Source organism: Aphis gossypii, chromosome 1, assembly GCF_020184175.1.
Source record: "Aphis gossypii isolate Hap1 chromosome 1, ASM2018417v2, whole genome shotgun sequence".
In the NCBI taxonomy this organism is placed as follows: Eukaryota; Metazoa; Arthropoda; class Insecta; order Hemiptera; family Aphididae; genus Aphis; species Aphis gossypii.
In genome coordinates this window covers 23,996,225-24,019,465 of record NC_065530.1, presented here as the reverse complement: position 1 = coordinate 24,019,465, position 23,241 = coordinate 23,996,225, and the positions used below count along the sequence as shown (strand labels likewise).

The 23,241-nt window shown below is 26.6% G+C and overlaps 1 protein-coding gene and 1 long non-coding RNA gene across 3 annotated transcripts; one reads left to right on the top strand and one right to left on the bottom strand.

Annotated features, from left to right (window-relative positions):
• The first annotated feature begins 2,330 nt into the window (after positions 1–2,330).
• On the top strand, positions 2,331–23,207 carry LOC114124097 (proclotting enzyme-like). Of its 2 annotated transcripts, none has more exons than XM_027987275.2 (9): positions 2,331–2,502; positions 11,776–11,841; positions 17,138–17,505; positions 18,006–18,286; positions 20,550–20,749; positions 21,758–21,950; positions 22,081–22,358; positions 22,428–22,567; positions 22,627–23,207. In XM_027987275.2, exons 1-9 carry the CDS (start codon positions 2,475–2,477, stop codon positions 22,780–22,782), a joined length of 1,710 nt encoding a protein of 569 aa, XP_027843076.1. In that variant the 5' UTR covers positions 2,331–2,474; the 3' UTR covers positions 22,783–23,207. The 2 variants fall into 2 exon arrangements, with proteins under 2 accessions (XP_027843076.1, XP_027843075.1); XM_027987274.2 differs by having other exon boundaries at positions 17,138–17,509; positions 17,998–18,286.
• Positions 4,771–6,441, bottom strand: LOC126549459 (uncharacterized). Its single transcript, XR_007603568.1, has 3 exons — positions 6,358–6,441; positions 4,998–5,160; positions 4,771–4,915 (listed from the first exon to the last, which is right to left on the bottom strand). It is a non-coding gene; the product is annotated as an uncharacterized LOC126549459 (long non-coding RNA).
• Positions 23,208–23,241: the final 34 nt, after the last annotated feature.

The window sequence follows — 23,241 nt, the reverse complement described above, 5'->3', positions numbered from 1 at the left end:
AAATTACTATACCTACTTATTATTTATAATCTAAATTAGTTATTAGTCAATCTACATCTACTAATTTACTGAATATTTTAGTATCCTTAAGGTTTCTTATTGCTACCTTGACAATGAATCTATTTATAGAATATATTAGGTACATAATAGATTAAATAAAAAGAGCCAGAATTTATATTGAAATTAATCTACTAAATACAACAGAATTAAAACATTTGTTATCCAAAAAAGTAAAACCACTAAATGCTTTAATCCCTATTTCAATTTTTATATAACTATTAATTATACATTCATTATTTTTATACCTATACCTAATTTTTTGAAAAAAATGTTTTAATTTATACTATATATATTATCAAATATCTATTTTATCTTATCAAATTATCAAACAAGAGCAATTGTTTGAAAATTGTTTATTTTTAGTATAAAAACAAATAAACGTATTTTGATTAGTACCGTTTATTTAAACTCTTAATCATTACATTTTGCATTTTTGTATTTCATTAACAAAAATAAGTTAAAGTTGTGTGAGTAATGAGTTTTATAATACCTAATCTAACATATCAGATATTATACTAATTATATATGTCAACATAAAAATGCATTAAAAAATGTCTTATTGTATTGTATATTTCTATTTTCTATGCACACTCGAAATCCATACCATTACTTTGTAACTAGAAATACATTTTTTATACTCAATTTTTGATACTTGGTTCAAGAATAAGACTTAATTTTAAATTGTTTTAAAACATCATAATTTTATAAATAATACAATTAAAAAACTATCAGTATTTTTACGTTTTGAGATGTTAATAACAATGAACTTAGTATATATATATATATTTAAACATTTTAACCGGTATTTATTTCACAGTAAACTAAATATTAATTTCGTATATTTAATTGATGCGTTATAAATGTTAAGTACCTATGCTTGTTTCTAAATATTACTTAATGAATTATCTAAGAAGGAAAAAGAAAGTTATATTTGTTTTAATAATGTACTTTGGTATATACAATAATAAAATTCGATGTAATACCTATACGTATATGCGTATAGTACATCCTGTAAATATGGAAAGTGAACGTGTATTCTTGTGTGTAATTTATGTTAGTCATAAGCATAACTCATAAGAATAGACCACTCGAATTGATTACTGCGTTACTCATCAACAGACTTTAATTTTACAGATATCGTTCAGAAATTAACAAAATCGTAATCATTTTCTTGTATATTTTTTTCTTTAATATATGCATTTGTAAAGTTAACATCCCCCATTAAAAATATTACGGTAAAACGGCTTAAACACGGTTTAGCGTAACTCAAAAGCAGTAATAGCTGTATAATATTTACCATATACTATATTACGTTAAATAAAGTTTTTGCTTTCGACCAAGTACCAACGGTTCTCGAATTCACTACAGGCCCGTAGCCACGGGTGGGCGAGAGGAGGTATTGCCCCCCCCCCCTTCAAATATTAAAAATATTAGAAAGACATGGTTTTTATACATAATGCCCCTCCCCTCAAAAAAAAGTTTACTTTGACACATCTGAAAATTTTGTTTGGCTACGGGCCTGTTTCACTATCTAATATTATATTTGAATATTCGTTGACACAAACATTCCTCCCAAAACGCGATCGAAACAGCGCTTGCGACTTGCCATATACGCTTTTTCGCATTCGTCTTGCTCGTTTCTCAGAATATCACATCGAGAACTGCTCTGAAACACGATTATTATACCGATTCTACCTAGCTGATGATGCTGTACAGCAGCCACTGCAGCGATCTGCAAAGTGCAAAGTATTAGTAAATAACAACAGTATTATACCATCTCACCTTCAAAACCGGCCGACGACTTGCGGTCGACTTAACGCCATCGCTTTCTATATAATGTATAATATTATTATATTAACGTATTTAATTATTTTTACCTGTAATAATAATATCATAACCCCGTATACATATTATATTGTTATTATATATCGTAATAACAACATGTACACGGTTCGTGCGGTGTGTGACGTCACCTTCGGCGTCCTTGCCCACGGTCGTCCGGGGGATTCACTTTCTTCCGAACCGTTGCACACACACACACACTTACAGACACGAACGACGGCGACTCGGCCGCGACTCTCTCTCCTTCTCGCCAACCGCTCGCCACTGCCACTGCCGTCCGCCGGAGCGATAGTACACCTCTCCACCTACCTGTAACGCGCGCGGCGCGGTCATCGCACGCACTGGAAACCCAACGGACCGGCGTGGCGGGCGGGGGCGGGCGGCGTTTACTCCCACGATTTTCGGCGGCGACGGCGGTTAGAAGAGATCCCGCGCGACGACGCGACGCAGTGCCGCAGTATCCGCGGGCCCCGAAATACTTACGGTCCGCTCTGGTTCGCGTCTGTTATGTGCGTTAATCGTCCGCACCGCCACCGCCAGCATTACTCTGCCAGGGACGACACGCTTGGAACATGTGGTCGAGATGCGTCCTGATATTAGGTTAGTCGGATCACGTATAGTCAATGTAATGTCTATAAATTAGAATTATATATTTATGATATAATAATATTTTATTATTATTATTATTATATATTATATCATACATGTCCGTTTGGCTTACACACACGATTGGGGTGGTAAGACGTTGTAATATTATCGGATAACCGAACGGTCACAGAGCGCATTGAAGGAAAACTATTATATTGTGTAGTAGGTGGTACTCGAAATCGTGTGACCGAAGAAAAAAAATACGTCTTTTACTGATATAATAACTACTATTGTCCACTCAGGTACCTACCCCCAGCATCCCCCATTCGATTATACTGCACTACGGATACACCATTTTACTATAATTATTCATTCATTTAATCTCAGTGTACTATGAGATTTGTTTTTTTTTATTTTACGAACCTAATAAATATCAGTAAAAAATAATAAATAATACCAGTAACAACATTGATCGAACTTTACTAATAGCGTAAAGTTGGGAAACGCAACCATAACTATTCTTTGTAAATATGTATGGTTTTCTTGTTACCTGAAAAATCACGAACTCACTGCGTGAACCACATATTAATAAAAAAAAAGTTTTTTTAAGCTTCCATAGAAAAATAACTTATAATTTTTAGATTATTTTAGATTCAACTTTAATGAATACGTTTAGATAAATACCGTTGTCTTGTTTTGTTTCTTTTCATCTTCGGTTTGGTAAAAATAGATTTAAGTGAAAGGGGGCCTTTTGTGACTTCGTTACAGTGCAGATATACTTTTCCCTTTAAAATTAGACGCTATTTTAACACTACATTCAAGTTTAAAGATTTACATAGACATGTTGACAATATATAAAAGTAACACAATTATTATATTTAATTAATTTTAACGAATTTGTATGATTTTTCTGACTACCAATTCTCATTTTTACTAAAATTGTTCAGAAAATATGCGTATAAACCCATTATTTGATCCCTTAAAATGTATTGAATTATATAAAACAAATAAATTTAAAAAATCTAAGTGCCCCTAATTATAAATAGGTACCTACCAATTGTTTCACATTAGTAAAATAATTATTCGGTATATTAGTGTACAAGTGTATGTATGCTAAAAGTTTTAATTGTATTTCTTATTTCCTTTAAATTACATTTTAAATTAAAAAATGTTTTAATAATAATTTGATATAATAATTATTTCAGTCACAATGTAGTTTGAGTACCTATTAATTTTTTTTCAAATTTAAATTATCACATTTTTCGTACTATAATTTCACAATTGATCCCATACTGGAACACAGCCATACAGCTAAAAAAAAGTAGTTTTTTGAATACTGAAATTTGTAATTCCATAAAAAGTATATTATATACATCATACAATTATATAATACATTAGGTAACATATTATACGTACAAATGTGCATTAATTATACGTTATAATAAATGTTTATTTGTATTTTAGACGACAATTTATAAAGTATTAATTTAATAAACTACAACATAATTTAATTCATAATTTGTTTGCAATTTTAGAACTTACTTTTTTAAATTCTGATACCTACCTACTTTTTGTTTAAAACTAATGCATATTACTGTATTAGTATGTAGATTGTAGTATTATCTAAAATACATTATAATATTAAATTTTGGCACTTATTCGTAAATCATAACCCATAAAATAGTTATAACGTTATAATTAACATTTTATTATAGAATAGTAATATAGTTTGTAAACTAATGTTTACGTTTTTTCAATAACATAAAAAAATAAGCTAGAAGTGCAAACGTATGAGTCTTTTCAAAACATCACAAATTGAGCTCATTAATTCAAAATATTTTTAATTATATATTTATATAGGTAGGTGATACATATTATTAGCATAATACTCAACTGCATAAAACCAATCATTATTCCTTGCTCATCAAAATATTATTATTCTAGGTAATGTTTTGCTCTCTAAATATAAAATATCGGACACGAATTTTCTTATTTTTTTTTTGTGTGTTAAATTATAAAATGACTTCGCAGAAATACATGAAAATATTAATGTAAAATAAATAATTTTTTTATTATTTTTGAGTAGATTAAATATTTATATAATTAATTATACTTACATAATTGATAAAATTATATTCTTGAAATTATAAGTAAGCTTGACATATTTTAATATCAACTAAACTCCATTATACAAGGTAGTCTTGATAACCGAATATAATTGTATAACGAAAACACAATTCGTTTCGTAGAGGACCAATAAAGATTACAGATTATTGTGGTATACTTGGCGCATTTCTCTAAACGTATTATCTGACAAGTGACAACATAACAAAGTCCAATACTAATTTCGCCCATTATGGTTTTACATCCTCGGGCAAAACGTTATGATTTGGTCTATTAAATTGCCTTCCGGTCATGTCGTGGACTTCCCGTTAAAAGAGCACGCAAAAATAAAAAAATAAATTATAATAAAAAATATGGCCCGTTATGTAAAACTGTACTCATACTGAGAGGCAAGTCGTCTTCAAGTAATTCATTCAGTGAACTCATTCGAGGGAGACGAGAAGCGATATGTTTATTTTTTTGACAGTTTCCGATCAAAAACAATGGTCAATCATGTCCAACGTTGTAACGTATCAAATGTTCTCACTAGGGTAATGATTCGTTTTACTGAAATATATTGGCACATTGTTTCAAGTAATATATTGTTTTTCTTATTCTCGGAGACACTAGGTCATTTTAAAACAGTTATATTTTTTTGTTTTTTTTTTTTTTAATACAATGATATGCTAGCATATCATTAGACATATTGAGTAATGATTTAATTTAAAAAATGTATAAGAGCACAATTCCACAAACATATAGTTAGTATTGTAATGTACCTATGTTTGGACTATGTATTTTTGAAATAACCTAAAACCTTCTAATAATCTTACACATTAAAGTTGATGTTTTTAATAATTATTATTTTATAAGTTCATTTTAATACATAAATAAAAATATATTTTTAGAATTTCAACAACAAAAATAACTATGTTTTTTAAAAAAAGCAAAATAAATAATTATAAATCATTAAAAAAATTGATGGTAACTATATTTAAAGTTCTAAGAAAAAAACACTGAAAAATTACATACTTACTCTACTGAAACTAAAATATATTATGCATTTTGTATAGAATTAGTTTTAACTATTATAGCTAAATAAAGAATATAATCAAATTATTGTTTTCATAACCAAACAACAATTTTAGAATTCCAAAATATTAATACAACTTTTATTTTAAATTAATTCAATTTACTTAGATTTAAAGTAATGTCCCTATTTATCTATACTTGTTGATTTAAACATTTAAATTTAAATATACGCTAAAAATATCAAAATTTATAAAATTAATTTTACATCATTAACTATATATTTATATGAACATTTTACATACAAATTATATTCGCTTAAATATGCCTGCCATGATAGTACTTGTAATAATTATGTATTTAAATGTTAATGCAAATTGTAATTTAAAAAAATACATTTTTAAGAAACTAATTATTTTATTATCATGGTATAAAAATATTAATTAACATAAATTATGTTATAACTTATATATTAAAAATGTATGCAAGATACAACCTAATTCTGACTAAATGACATATTTGACTAGTGAAAAAGGAAAAATCTCCATTATTTACATATCTAGCTATGTTTATATATTAATAATATAAAGACTTTTAAGTAAATCAATTAGTCCTGTTGGAACAGTCGATACTCCTTGAGATACACTAGTTAACTAAATGTCTGGAACACCCGGAAATATTTAACGACCGACAGACTCACGTATTCAAATACTTAAACAATAATAATTGACCTACTTGTGGCGGTTTTTTACTCCTTTTATGTTTTTTAATGGTTGCCCTTTTGTTTCGGGCTGAAGCGAAAGCCAGACGAGACAATAAATCTGAATTTATGACATCAAGCCTGTGTGCTCTGGTTGCCTGTCGTCCAAACAGAGGCTATATAATAACTTGAAGAATGCACGAACCACACGCAACCAATTAACAGGGATCTAAAATGAAAATCTTAAGTTTTTAATTATTATGATTACAAGAGGAACAACAATGAATATCACTATGGAATTGGTAATAACTAGTATATTCGTATGTCAAATCAACTTGACCCGATTCTTCGAAGTTGTGTCATGGGTGAAACCATCATGTATTATTGTATATGTTTTTTCCGAACTATTACACAATAGTGTAACATCAACGAAATGAGTCAGTAAGAGGAGTGACGTTGAAATAACGACTGCAAGTCCTTCATTTTAATAATTTCAAGGAAAATGCGTTTTTTAAACATTGTAATCACAATCTATTTAGGTAGTGCTTTTATTATTGTATTCAATCTGAATTCAAATTCAGGTATTGTTTTAATCTCTAAAAATATTGATTGGTCATTGACTCATAGGTAATTACATTTATATAATGTTCATCAATCGGAATGCAACAATTACAACACAAATAATTATTACTGATGATTTTCTATGTTATTGATATAAAAACTAAATGAATTCTATATTAAATATTAATAATATAAAATAATAAGTGTCCGTATACTTAACTTTGCTAAAAAAAAGTCAATAATATTGATTTTAGAAAACGAAAACATGCATGTTGGTTTGAATAACCAGTTAGTATCTTGTACCTTAACTATTAATAAATCTCATATTTCATGAACAACTGGAGTTTCTTGTTCTTTATCTTCTAATGTTAGAATTTAAATAAGGTACTTATGATAAACAAACCCAATATTACCCATACTTACTTTCGGGTTTTTTGGTTAATCAATAATATCTTAACATTAAAGATTTAGAAATCTATATTTGGTAGGTATTACTTTAAAATTAATTAGAATCTATTGAGTGATATTTTTATTAAAAACGCAAAAGTGAATTGAATATAAATTATGTGTATCCAATTTAGAGTTAACATAATTAAATCAATAAAAAAAACCACCTACAAATACTATACATTTTAAAACTGTATAGAATAAATAATGTTTCAATGTCTTAAAAAATAATATACTTGTATAGGTACTGTAATAGCTGTAAAAAATGCTAGGCTTCCAATTATTCATAGTTGAATCAAGGAAACAATAATTTATAATAAAATGATAAATATTATTTTTTTTAAATATTAGTTAAAGGAGATAATTCAAATATACCGTTGTTCTAATACCATGTGACAAGTAACTGTAGTTATTCAAAAATAGTTAACTTACATTTTTTCTTTGAAAATGATTTTATTTTTTTATGAAATAATAATCAACTTATAATATCTATTTTGATTACCTGTCTCATGATGGTTTTTAGTTTTTTACTAACATTTCTATTATTTTTTTTATGAATATTAAAAACAAAGTCACACTACTACATCTATGTATTACTTTTAATAATATAATCTTAAATTTTTCTTTTTTTTCTTTTAATTTAAATAAATAAATTTTTTATATAGAAAATATATAATCTCTATTCTTATCATGATTTTATTTTAAAAATGTACATAACACGGTAATCGAAATGGTAAATACTTTAAGCTCTACTAATTCATTTTAACATGATCCAAGTATCTGCGTATCGAATAAATACCTTTAAACATATGCTGTATAGTATATATATATAATGTAACAATAATATATAATAACTACATATTTATACCAAACGTCTTGTTAAATGAATTGTCAAGCATTTGAAATATCATTGTAAGATTAGGTAGCTATTTACAGCTATTTAGACCTTGATGATGCCCAAGATATCAACATGCATTTAGAAACAATAAATTAATGATGTAAAAAAATCAGATTTTTATTTAAAAAATTACTAATCAATGACTATATATTATGTACACAATTACATCGTGTACTTGAAACAAAAAAAAAAATGTTCCGTGGTTTTCCGGCCAGTCTTTTTTTTTCATTTTACAACACCCATATAATCATCAACTCGGTTTGTGTCAACGGTGGTCTCCTAGCTATAACACATCGGAGAAAGCGATATGTAAAAAAAAAAATAGACTCATACGATAATGTATTAAAATATATTCGTATCTACATACCTACCATTATACATATCTATATTATAATATCGTTGTACGCAGAAAAATATTCTCTACGCGCTGTTTTTATTATTTTTTTCTTTTTTTTTTTTTTTTTATTACAACGTCATCATAGGCCGGTCGAATCTTACGGAAACGCGACCACTGCACCGCCGTTTGGTCGTCATCATAATAATAATATTATCCATATTATATGTATATATTATATTTAATTCTACGCGTGTAAGTATATACCTACATATTCGTTTTCGATCCGAAATACGACGTCGCTGCCGTGAGCGGTTTTTATAGAAACCGACGATCGCGTCGTCGGCGCTCGGCCGTCGGGTCCGCGGTGCAGCTAATGCGCGCGCGTGCTCGCGGAACGCCCGGCGCCGACGGTGCGCGCGATAAAGACCGCTGTTACGGCGACGACGTCACCCGAGGGATATTTTCACTGGTCCGCGGAAGGAAACGTCCGAGAAGAAGAAACACAACAAGAAACGTGTTATTATTGTTTATAACCTCCAATTAATAATTTGTTCACCGCGATTATTCACGTCCGCGCGCCGTATACGCATTGCGTATATGTGTATCTTGGTCACGACCTTCGAGCATCCGTGAACGGCCTTGTTGGGCCGATATTCGAGTGAGAGAAAAAATATAGGCACACGACGGATATACTAGTTTTCTTTTTCGTGTCTACAAAACCGATATAAGCGTGCACGCGCATATAGGTACTGCTCACACAAATGTATTAAAGTAAAACGTACATATAATACAATATATATATATATAATATGTACTTGCACGTAAATATTTTAAGACAGTGAGAGAGAGAGAGAGAATACAATTGATGAGTATAGCGTTACATTGCTGCAAAAACGCCATTTCGTGGGCGGATGTATCTCCCGGATATTGTTTACTTCGACTTTCAGACAATCTCGTTTTCACCAGTCATTTCAACAGTAACATCGCTTTCAGTCAAAGTATAATAATTTAAACCATCGAATAGTTTGTTTTTTCTAAAACTAAATGATATATATATATAGTAATAGTTATATATATATATCAAGTGAATTACCTAATAACAAGCTTTTATGGTACGACTATCAATATATTTTTGGTCGTATTTTAAATTTAACATAAAGTAATTTTGTTTTATGAAAACCCATTATTCGTCCATAATCATGATAATATAACATACACCATAATATCATTAACCATAATACTATATTTTGGTTTCTTAATATTAACTTTATTATACATATCAATTATTTTATTTTGGCTAATTTAAACAATCACTTAATGTTTACACTTATTGTTTCTAGAAGAAAAGAATAGTTAAAAGGATAGTAAGCGTGAGACACAATATTGAAGTAAAAAAATCATACCATATATCAATTATTTACTGTTTCAACTTTTACCATTATTTGTTACATTTTGTTTTTTTTTTTTTAATTAGTATTATTGTTTGATAGTCTATGTAATTTGTTGTATATTTCATATTTAAACATAATGATAACTGAACCAAATATATTCATATACATTATACATATGTAGGTAGGTACTTGAAAATATTATTATATTATAAATTTATAACCTTTAGTATAGTAGGTTCCTTATAATAATAAATTTATTAATTCTACAGATTCAAATATTGTTATAAAATACCCTGTTTTGAATATTTTATTTTAGCTATAATAACCTTTACAAATTATTATTATCTAATTAATGAATTCCTAAAAGGAAGGTACTATTACATCAGTTGAATATAATTATTTAAATTTGAAATAAAGTTTTAATATATCAATGATACATGAGTCAATATAGTAAATTCTTCGTTTATGGTTAATAGTCAAGTAGGGTCAACACGTCATGCCTACACAATGAATAATATATAATAGTTTATAGGTGGGATTATAATATATTTTATTCTTTGACATACATTTGAACACATAATGTATTGTTTTAAAAAACAAAATACAAAACTACTTGTATTAAAAAAATAACTAATATAATATATAGGTAATACGATTTTAGTAAATTGTTTCTTATTTTCTACTTTATCGCCATATTTAATATTTATATAAGTTATAAAAAAGTAAAAATAGATACTCGGATATAATATACTTTTAATTTTTTTTTAATTTTTTTGATCTCGTACACTTTGATTTTGTAGATCATCCTAATTTCCAATTTTAGATTTACATGCAATATATTATCTATTATTAAAATGTATTCAATATTCATAAGAGTACCGGATTTTTTAATCATTTTCTCTGTTCTGCCATTAATTAAATTCTACATACACGTATGTTTAGTTTCATAACAAATATTCCACATTATTTATAAAACATAAAAAATTGAAACAAAGTCACAATTTCACTAATAAAAATATAAACAAAATTAATATTTCATTTTACTCATGAGTGTGATTTTACAAATTACAATTAAAACCCTCTTGAATTAAATATGCATGTATAGTTACAGTAGTTATTCAGTTTAAATTAAATATGCATTAGGCTATATAATAGTTTGTGTTCATTTTATAATAATTAACGAATACATCTATACCTAGTCTATTAATAGGTACTCACTGATTCACCATTATTGGTTTTGTAAAGTAATCACGTACCTACTTACGTGTTATGTACGTATATTATTGAGTAGTAACTAATAAATAATTCTTATAAAATACTATCTAAGCCAAATAGTTTATAGAACCAAACACATAACCAAATATTATATAATATGAATTATACTCAAATTGATTCACCAGGTATATGTATACTTATCTGAATTTCATTCTTTAATGATGTCTATATTTAAATTTTGATTTTTGAACTAGATACCTATTCTTAAAAATGGTACCTATTTTTTATATACTATAAAAGGCCTGTGTCGGTATAAATGTCTTATTAGTTTTTTTATACTCGTAAAATGAGAATACCCACATTTTGCTGTAATTTTTTAGACAGATAATTTTATTTCCATTTTAATATACATATACAAATTTATTTTTAAATGAGCAATATCTGATTTATTATCCCATAATAGATGTACTAATAATTATGTTATTAGGTATTATAATGACTAACAAGCTTAAAAAATATATATATAATTATATTATATAATATACTATACTCAAAATTACATATAAATATATAATAGTAAATTACATTTTTTTTTCTTTTACAGGGATATGTTACTTAACCGTAAAAGCTAGTGATGCAGTTCGTCATTTTGAAAACAGTTATTCACAAGGTAATTCCGATGATTCATATACTAATACGTGTGTGTTATAAATAAATATATATATATATATATATATTTAATCTATATAATAGGTACCTATATAATAATAAGTATGAACTATGCAATATACACCCATCTAGGTCATTATCACCCTGACGGTAATTCATAAAAATAATAGTTGCATAACATATTGACCTCTAGCACTTTCTCCAACCAAAAATGTTTTGGTAGAAAAACCTATAAGGTAGGTACAATTTTTTTTCTCCACACCTATCACGATTGTCTCGTATGCGTTTTTTTTTCTAAGAAGTCACAAATAGTTGCATAACCGGTGTGTGTGTGACATTATGTAACGTATGTATAAATATATTGGACAAGAGAAAAGTAAAAAATAACATGTGTGAGAGGAAAAACAATTATGTTTATTTTGGCGTACATGTAATATTACATATATACCAATATACGGAACTGCATTTCCGATTTTTATGTTGTCGCACTTTCTCTGATGTTCCATAAGAATTAATTTTGTATACCTATGAACGTTATATATTTTTATATAACATGGTACCTAGTTTGATTGTAATTATTTGTATTCTAGATATTATATTTTACGTTACGTTTTTTTTTTCTATTAAAAATAAGTGTAAGCAAAATACAAATGGACCCTTGGCTGGTGTATTATTGTTAATTATATTATATTTTTGTTTATGTATTACGTTCTTACAAAACAAAAGACCTTACGCTGTTTAAACATCTGACGGTAAGGCACCCGGATATCGTGCATAAAATGGAAAGTAAATGATTGTGGGCGGTGTAATATATTTTCTTTAAAAACACGCCGATTTACATATTATACGCAGTCTGTTTTGTCGGGTCGGTGAAATATAATATTAATTTTGTATATATGTTCAGAAAGGTTACAAGTCCACTGTTTGCCACACGATCGGCAAGTTCAATTGGTTGTACATAATTTTCACTTTGAACAACCTACGAATAACATTTTTAAACCAAGTTTATTTTTATTGATACAATATATACGTAGGTTTAATATCTAACCATTTTTAACCTACACGTTCATTTGTTTTTTTTTTTATTCTTTTAAATTATTATATAGTCACTGTACTAGAAAGTAACATAATTTTCAGCTTAAACTTATAATTTCCCATAACAATAATATAATAATATACGAATTAGCTAAATGGTATGAGTAGTTTACATTTCTAAATAATATTATACGACATTATTTTTACTAATTAAAAAAATATTTTTATAACTAATTTAATTAAGTACAAATGTACATATAAAAAGTATACTACTATACACTTCAAAATCTTATAATAATAGTGTACATTAAATACATTATTTATATAATAAATAAATAATAATAATAAATATATATTTATACATTTTTAATACTAATACAATACATACGATAAACAATAGGCATAAATAACAATTCATTTTCAGTTCACTTATAATAATTATATAAAAAAAACTTGACTTTTTTTCATAAATACTATTTTATAATGAATCATATAAATTATAACAATAATCTACTTTTAAAATTATTTCTAACTATAAATGATTTCAAATATAATCAATTAATCTTAAAAGTAAAACGCATAGCTAGAATTGAACACACTCATTGAAAACAAATAAGATTTTTTTTATACAGAAAAAAAATTACAAAATACTCAAACCTACATATTATGCAGAGTCAAACTGTGCCATGATTAATGGTAACTTGTAACATTCTATTTATGAGCGTAAACAGTAGCAATGAATGATCACCAAATAGAACTCATTTAAATAAATGATTGATTAGAAGATGAAGAATAATATTGACTTTAAATTATTTAAATATTTTATAAAATAAAAAACTAAGTATGCAGAAAACATTAATTTTCAAAAGTAATAAATAAATGTATCCTCCCAAATATAATGGAAAATTAAATATTGCTCAAAGTTAGCTTATATGTGTAATATATATATACTATATAATATATTTTAATATATTTATAGTAATTTGTGAGAATATAATGTAACTGGCTACTAATTAGTGTGGGTTGTTGTTGTTTTTTTAGAAAGAAAATATACACCACGCCTCGGATGCAACCAAACGAGTGAAAGTTTTTCAGGTGTAAATATCGTTTATTTCTGAGCAATATTTATACCAGTCATACGCATAAAATCAAAATTTACTATTTCTAAAAATAAACTATATATTACGTAGTTGCAAGTCATTATTTCGCTATAACTGTTACAAATAAAAAATTAAAAAATCATTTAGACCATTTAGTACTTCTTATTATTGCCGTTATTTTTCAATTTTATTAGTTAAAAAAATAGTAATGCATTTAAGATTTAACAATAGTGAATTATAATATTTAGTTTTATACATTTTTATTACAATAAAATTTATAAATTATATAAAACTATAAGTTAGGTAATTAACTTTAATTCACATGTCATACTATCATATTATAACAACTAATCATTTTATTTTTGAACTATAAACTATATTGATTAATTCTAAAACAATCATATCTTAGATAGTTAAATCATTGTATAAATATTAATTGTAATATATTTAAAAGTGTTAACTTTTATTCACTGTTTATTCATAAACTCAACTATACAGATGAGTGTTAATAATACGAAAGTAATATTTTATCATTGACATATTATACTTCAATTAAAATTGTATACCCTATCTATTACAATATAAAAGTGACCATTAAAGTGAAATCAGAATTGAAACTGATAAGGAGATACCTATAGGCTATATTATATGTATTTAAAAAACCTTTACATGTCTCAGTTTCTTGGATGTAATAAATATAGATTTAAACTATGATAAGACACACAGAAACTTTTGTGTAAAATCGTTTTCTTATTTCACCTACTGATTAAACAAACACAATATATCTCTTATCGACTATCGCAATTATCACATGAAAGTTACAGTGCTGTTATAAACTATTATAGACTTTTATAGAAGGCGCCTAGCTATATTTAGATAGGTAATATAAATAAATGTTATGTTTCATGGAACCTTCCAGAGAACTGATTAGTGATTAGTTAGTTATCCTAGTGTTGCTAATTTACTTTTAATATCAAAGTAGGCCGACATTATCTTATCGACGATTGAATTCACTCTCACACTATAGATTTCCATCTAATTTTTCTCATTCTTCGTCGGTTTTGCGGTTGCAACTCTATAGGGCGTCCGAAATTGTCTAATGATACCTATGTAAGTGTGTGGGGAGCACAAAAACAGATAACTTTCTATATGTGTCAAGTATAATACTTAGTTATTTTGTTTTATTTTTTTATTTATGATTATTATTATCTATTTTTATTCTTGTTGTACCTCACCTAAACTGATCGCAAATTTATAACCATCGGCGCAGCACCTACGTCTATTCATATAATTAGCAGTACACTAAATCTAAACAAAAAAAGTAGCTCTCACCAAAAGTTAAACGTTATATTATTATCTTACGTTACATAAAAAACATATATTTACATTTAATCGTTAATCGTTATTATGATGTCAACACGTCTCATTTATAAATGTTTAATGGAGCTCCTACTGAAACTTTTAATTACAAATAACATTGAATATTGATTTTAAGATATACCATATTTTAAAATCAATGCAGATACTAATAAAATATAACTTGTATGATTAATTAAAATTATTCTAGCTGTAAATTCTTTCAAGCGAATCTTAAATACTAAACTATATAGATCAAACATTTATAAAATTAATAATAATTTATACAAAGTAGAAAAAAAAAGATGTAATTCATTTACAGTTTTTATATGATTTTTAAGATTTTATTATTAATATGTTTAGTAGTTTTGACTTTTTGACATATTTATTAAAAAAAACCATTAACTTTTTTTTATTAAAATATATTAATCAACCTTAATAACTTGGTTCTTAGTTCATGAATTAGGACCCGAATTTTTATGTTAAAAAAAAGTCAAAATATGTAAATATTTATGTTCTTATTGTTGGCAAAATATGTATTTAAAAAAAAAATATTACAAATTTACAAAAAAAAAATCGGTATTTTAAATTCATTTAATTTATTTGATTCGATTTAATTCATTTAATCATATTCATTGTTGAAACAATTGGATACAATATACATTTGGAGATTATGGCTACATTACAAATCGTAATATCCCGCTAACAGGTTTATCAATTATCTTTTATTTATAACAATTCCGTATATTAATAGAAGCTGATATATCAAAATTTCCAAATTCTAATATAATAATTTTAATACAAATAAAAACTGTATACCTAAGTATGAAAAAAAAAATATTTACGAAATATTTAAAAATATGTATTTACATCAAAATATGTGAAAATATGTAAAATAAAAAAGTCTCATTTTATTCAGAGTGTAATAAAACGTGATTAATTTGTATTCAATAAAACTATGTGTTTACATAAAAATCCACGTCCTAGTCACGATCAACTAGCTATTTCCAACTATAATAACTGGACTAAAGACCACCGCCGTTTGTTACTTTAGTAGTATGTAGATTTTGGAGTGTAAGGTCTTAGAAATAACCTGTGATTAATTACCTTTATGGCATGTTAAAACAGATATACAACTCGTGTATAAATATGAGTAAATAACACTACTTTTACTTAAATAATTGAATACAATTAACAATATAAAATGTTACTTCCCATCAAAATTGTAATTTCTAACAAATGGAATAAATTATTCTTATTACAAATTTGAATAATTATACCCAGACAATTGTTTTCGTCTTTTTACCTAATGAACCTACTGTCTTATTGATAGTATTTATATTATAAAACTTATTTTTGTATGTCATACAAAAATCCCTGTGTATGCACTTATGTTATATGCCTATTGTAATATTGTAGACTGTGGTATAGTAGTGGGTACTAGGTACCTACCAACGTAAGGAGAAAGTGATAAGTGGTGAATCATTTATATGAATTATTATCATAATAATAATTATTGCCCATTCAAATAATAATGTTTTATAAAACAATCATAGCAATTAATAATCACGATTCCCCACTATACGGAGTAGTTAGTTTAATTACCTACCAATTACAAATAAAATAATATTCAGGTATACCTATGTTTATTGTCTTTAAAATATATAATGATTACATTTAAATGCAACACTCGTTCTAGATCCCCTCTCCAAATAACTATAGAACATTTTTCTACTCATTTTTAGTATTATATTTAATCATAAAGTATACATTTTTATTTTTAATAATTTATTTATTTTATAACAGCTTACGATTTTACTGGTAGACATCAGTATCATATAAATCGACCACCTAGACAAACTGTCCGAGAATCTTTTCACTTTCCTTCAAGTGATAATCAGGATCATACAGGATATAGCGATGTCACATATCCAGAAGGTAGAAATGCTAAATCAGGTAGACGTGCCAAATTACCATCCGAGTTCCAAGAAACTCTACCTGAGGAACAGACTGAATATCCACCCGTCGGTACGGAAGAAGCTCGGTATTTATCTCCACAAGCCATAGCCAAAATTTCAGAAACTCTTGGCGCTATCAATACTGTGGGGAGGTACCTAGTTAATTATACAAGAGGAACAACAGATGACAGACTCGACAGTCCACAGAGTTATCCAGTAAGTAAGTATATCTTTATAGAGAATAAGATAAGAATCTTACATAACATATATATACATATAAATACATATAAATACATGTAATACATACATATAAATATATACAAAACTTATTAAACATGATTTAATTAACTTTTGAAATGATCAGTCTCATATATAATATTTAATTATGTGAATTATAATTTATATTTTCTCACTGCCGTAAATATTTTCATAGATGAGAATTGAAAAATAAAAAATGGATTTTAAATTAGATATCTATAGTTTTTTAAAACGTAATATTGAATATTTAGCATAGTTTATAAATATAATTTATTTCTCACTTAAATATTTGTGCTTTATGCAAACATTAATTAGGGGCATTCGATGCGTAAATAATAATTTAAAGATACCATAAATAAATAACCAATAAACATACATAAATAAATTGACTTCCGTATTAAACCGGATGGGTCAGCTGAAATTTGTAGACAAATACTGATGTATGAGAAGGTTTGCAGAAACAAGGTGACCTGCCATCTGCAATATTCACTATCAGCAAGAACGTACTTGGTCGAAATATGACTGATATGGTAGTTAAACCACTAGTGAGTCTGGGTTCAGGCAAGGTGGTGTCACAAGACAATAGACCGTGCTCTACACCAGATGGTTCTCAGGGAAATTGTGAGGACCTTAGCAACTGCCCACAGTTGTTGCTCAACTTAGGACATCTTAGACAATCCATATGCTTTAAGAATCTGTTCGTGCCAGGCGTGTGTTGCCCAAAAAAAACATCTGAACCGTAAGTATTTACTATTTACTATATAGTAACGTAACTGAAGGACTAAAAAAAAAACCAAAATTTATATTTTTCAAAATACCTTATAATACGTATGCTCAGTGTAAAGGAGATTTCAGTAAAATTATTAAATTTTTATAATATTTTGTATGTATTATAAAATGATACGTTAAAAGAAGAATTTGGTACAAAGTATCTCTGATACATAATTACTTACACAGTCACACAATACACATAAGTTACAAAATGTTCACTTTGGTCAACAATTTAAAACAGTTATTAAGTTTATTGAAATTAGTATATTTCTTAATTTTGATACCTTTATAGATCTGTTATAGCATTTAATATTTATTAGTTCCTAATCAATATTTCTACAATACTTTCTTAATGACAGGGAAATAAAATATATTGACCTATAACCAAAACTATTTTTATGATAAGTTAAGATACAATTAGTCTTTAAGTACTATCTTCTTAAGTGATTCTCTAAACTAATATTAATTTATTTTATGTAAAATAAGCATGTATTATGCTAAAATCAATAATAATTATTAATTTGTAATTTTATTATTATTAGTACCTATACGTACTTTTTTTGGAAATTGTCAATGGAAATTTTTTGTCTTAACACAACATAAGAGTAGAAAGTAATCCAATTGGAAGGGAAAAACGATTTTTAATAATATATACATACACACACTATATTATTCTTCTTTAGACCATTATCTCGTCCGTTTGTCTTATTCATGCGTAAAACTTAATTGCCGATGACCTTGCCCACCACATTCACCGTGTCCTCACGCGCGCGCGCGCGCTTTCTTGCGATTACGATATATAAGTGAACAGTCGCGTCTATGCACGACATGCCGAACATTACCGAAAGGATAAAGAAAGGACAAAAAAACAATACGCGGCTATTCGATTTGTAACCGCTATTGCGCTCTATTTAACGCGCTTACTAAAAATTTCATTTGTTTATTAACACGCCTGTCTATGCGTGTTTGACTATCTAATCAAACATTGATTTTCACTTTTCATTTTCACGTCACAAAAATATTTTATTCACATATAAAAGGAGCTAATTACAGTGAAAATGTATTAGAATAAATTAGGAAATTCTCATATGTAATGTATGTGTTGAAACCCTCTGTTGTGTAAGCACTTCCGCCGCTATTATCTATTAAGTTTGACATGATTTTCGTTTTCACTCTTAGTATTAGATAATGCCATTGTGTCAATGAACAATATTTTTCAATATTTAACGAATGACGGAAATTAAAACGTGGTAAAACATTCATATACCCCAACGTATTTGTTGATTATAGTTCAAACAAAAATGTATTGAATTTAGAGAAATTTTTTGTGGCAATAGCGATCCAAGTTTCAACATTTTATATATTACATGGATATTATAATAATCGAATTTTATGAAAGCATGAATCTGTGGTCAATTCAACAATTAATTTCATAGATACTGTAAATTATATACATAAATAATATAAAAATAAAAGTAAATTTAAATGGTTTAAATAATAGTTATTCAATTTTTATTTCTTTTAAACATGATCATTTTTTTAAAACTATCTATTTTATATTTTTAAACAGATTTTGAAATTCATACATTAATCCTATTGGCTATTACTGAATAAAATTAATGATTTTTAGGTTTAAAATAAAATTAAGAATTTTATTATTTATCTAATAATGCAGCAACAGGATTTTTAACAGAAATACATTTCATAAAAAAGTACTTTATAACTAAAATACAATTCATTTGTTATATATTGTATATATATATATATATAATATATATATATATATATATATATATTATATATATATACATAATTATGTAATATATTTATAGCTTGGTTGTAATATTATTTTACTCATCCAACTAATTGTGGTTGAATACAAAAACAAACATATTTTGGATTTTAAAAATTAGAACGGATTTTTATTCAACCTATATACACAAATAAAAATATAAATGCTTATATATACATTTTAATATTATACCTAACTATGAATATTAAAAATACTATTATTTTAAATAAATAGCATGCTACTGAATGCAAAATCAAGCACTTGGTCCTATATGACATATACATTATATTCTACCGGTACCTTCAGATTTAGTATATTCTAAGTATTCTAGGAGATTAAAAACGTAGATACTAATTCAACATAATAAATAAAAATAAAATTAGATTAATGCCTAAAAGTTAAAAAAAATGTACTCAAATATACTGTTATTTTCTTATAGTCCTGTTCCTGAAAAACCTTCAAAACCTGAACACTTCGTGACACAAACTGCAGTCACTAGACCGCCAACAAACACCAGGCCACCACCGGCTACTCGACCACCGCCTGCTAATATTATCACATTGTCTACAAAAGCACCAGTACAAGTAGCAACTAAACCAACAATAAGCTCGGTCGTGACTTCTAATACTATTGATGAAGGTATAAACAATTGATAAATAATATGTATAAGAATTAATATAATAATAATACAATTTATTTAACAAATCAAAACATTATACACATTTAAATTATGATATAATAACAATCTAAATATTTATATACTAAAGCTTATATTATCTTGTGATTTTTATTTAAATTTTGTTTAATGATTTAATGAATTAAATATTATAATAATGTATAATATGTATAATACATTTACACGTGCATTATACATTATATTTTTTATTATTAACTAATTAATGTGAAATCAATGTTTAAAGACTTCCTTAGAACTAGGTGATTAGTATAAGACTTAAAATGGACTTGGAACAATTTCCCGTTAAGCTTCGTATTAAATAAGCAGTTAATAATATTAATATATTGTATCACAATGTCACGCTACAGTAAATATGTTTATTTCACTCAAAGCTGTTATGTATTAAATATTTAGGTATACTACTGTTTTTATTTATGACAATCGACTTAGTAGTAAACTTGTTTAAAAATTATACTCCAATTATTTTTAGTAGTGAATAACTTTTATAAAATAAAATTTAAGTGAACTGCGTAGTTAAAATAATGGTCCAATTAACTTAGTTAAGACTTATAAAAATTATTCATGGAAAATTAAAAGAAAGATTAAATCTATACATGGCATTAATAATATCCGTTGTGTTGACATTTTCAAGAGATTTATAAAATATAATGTAATATTACTAATATTTCCTAACTTATGAGAGCTTATAATAATAAATTCAAGTATAAATAAACATACAAATAAATTTTTTTTTTTTTTGGATTGTTGGTATGTTTATACAATAACTAATTATGTAATAAATAATATTAATAAAATATTATAAGTTATAACAGCTAAACAATAATTTAAAATTATTAATGTGAACTTCTCTTAAATGCTAATTAAAAAAAAAAAATCTATAAAATTCAATCATAAATATTTATTTTATTTTTTAAATGAGTTACTTGTAAACATATTGAATTTAAAAACAGACTGTGGACGACCTGAAATACCAAAATTCCGAGTAGTCGGAGGAGACGAAGCTTTACCAGGTCGATGGCCGTGGATGGCTGCTATATTCTTACACGGTCCCAGGAGAACTGAATTTTGGTGTGGTGGCTCATTAATTGGACCTAGACATATTCTCACAGCTGCGCATTGCACACGAGATAATAGACAAATGCCGTACGTTTTATTCATTAATCATATATTAAGCTTAAATGACCATGCTAAGAAAACTTCATATTAATAATAATAATAAAAAAATTCATTGATAGATTAAAGTAATTTATTTTCAATGAATTTAACTTTTCAGTTTTAATGCCAGACAATTTACAGTGCGACTTGGTGACGTAGACTTACGTAGGGATGATGAGCCTTCGTCTCCTGAAACATATTATGTTATTGAAGTTCGTGGACATAATAAATTCTCCCGAGTTGGTTTTTATAATGATATTGCAATACTCGTATTAGATCGACCTGTCAAAAGGAGCAAATACACAATACCTTTGTGTTTGCCTCCTAAAAGTTCTAAGTCAGATACTTTTGTTGGGCAAAGTCCAACAGTTGTAGGATGGGGCACTACGTACTATGGTAAATCTATTCAAGTTAAAATAATTATATAATTAAAATGATAACATTTAACTAAAATTAATTATACAGGTGGTAAAGAGAGTACCGTTCAAAGACAAGTTGATCTTCCTGTATGGAATAATAACGACTGTGACAGAACTTATTTCCAACCAATCAACGAAGACTTCATTTGTGCAGGATTGAAAGAAGGGGGGAAAGATGCTTGTCAGGTAAACTTTAATCTAAAAGTATTTTAAGTGAATCTATTATAAAAAATCTATTATTTTAGGGAGATTCTGGAGGTCCATTAATGCTAAAAAAAGATGGTAGGTGGATACAAATTGGTATTGTATCATTTGGTAACAAATGTGGTGAACCTGGCTACCCTGGTGTATACACAAGGGTTACCCGATATTTGGATTGGATCAATGAAAATATTAATTGATCAAATTTCGAAAACTAAAGAAGCATCAATGATAAATGTATATTAGTTAATGATAGCGTAAATGCCAAACTTATGTACCTATATTTAATATTTATACATATATTTTAAATCAAGATATTACAAAATTCATAATTTAATACCTACATAGTATTTTTTTAATTGTTGACATTCTCGTCATTAATAAATTAAAAAAATATTTTAAATGTTAATCGTTTTGTAAATAAAATATATGAATAGAATCTCTCATGATTAAGTTCTTAAATTATCAAAGAAATATTTAATATTAGCTATTTATTTATCGAATCATAACCAAGACTATTAGACATATAAGTAGTCTAAAATCTTAATTATGTTATGAGTTGTAAAAATATTATAAATAAACGATTACATTTAAATATTTTATAAAATATCAGAAAATTGTTTACACGTCTTATATAATGTATAATTTTATAAGAATTA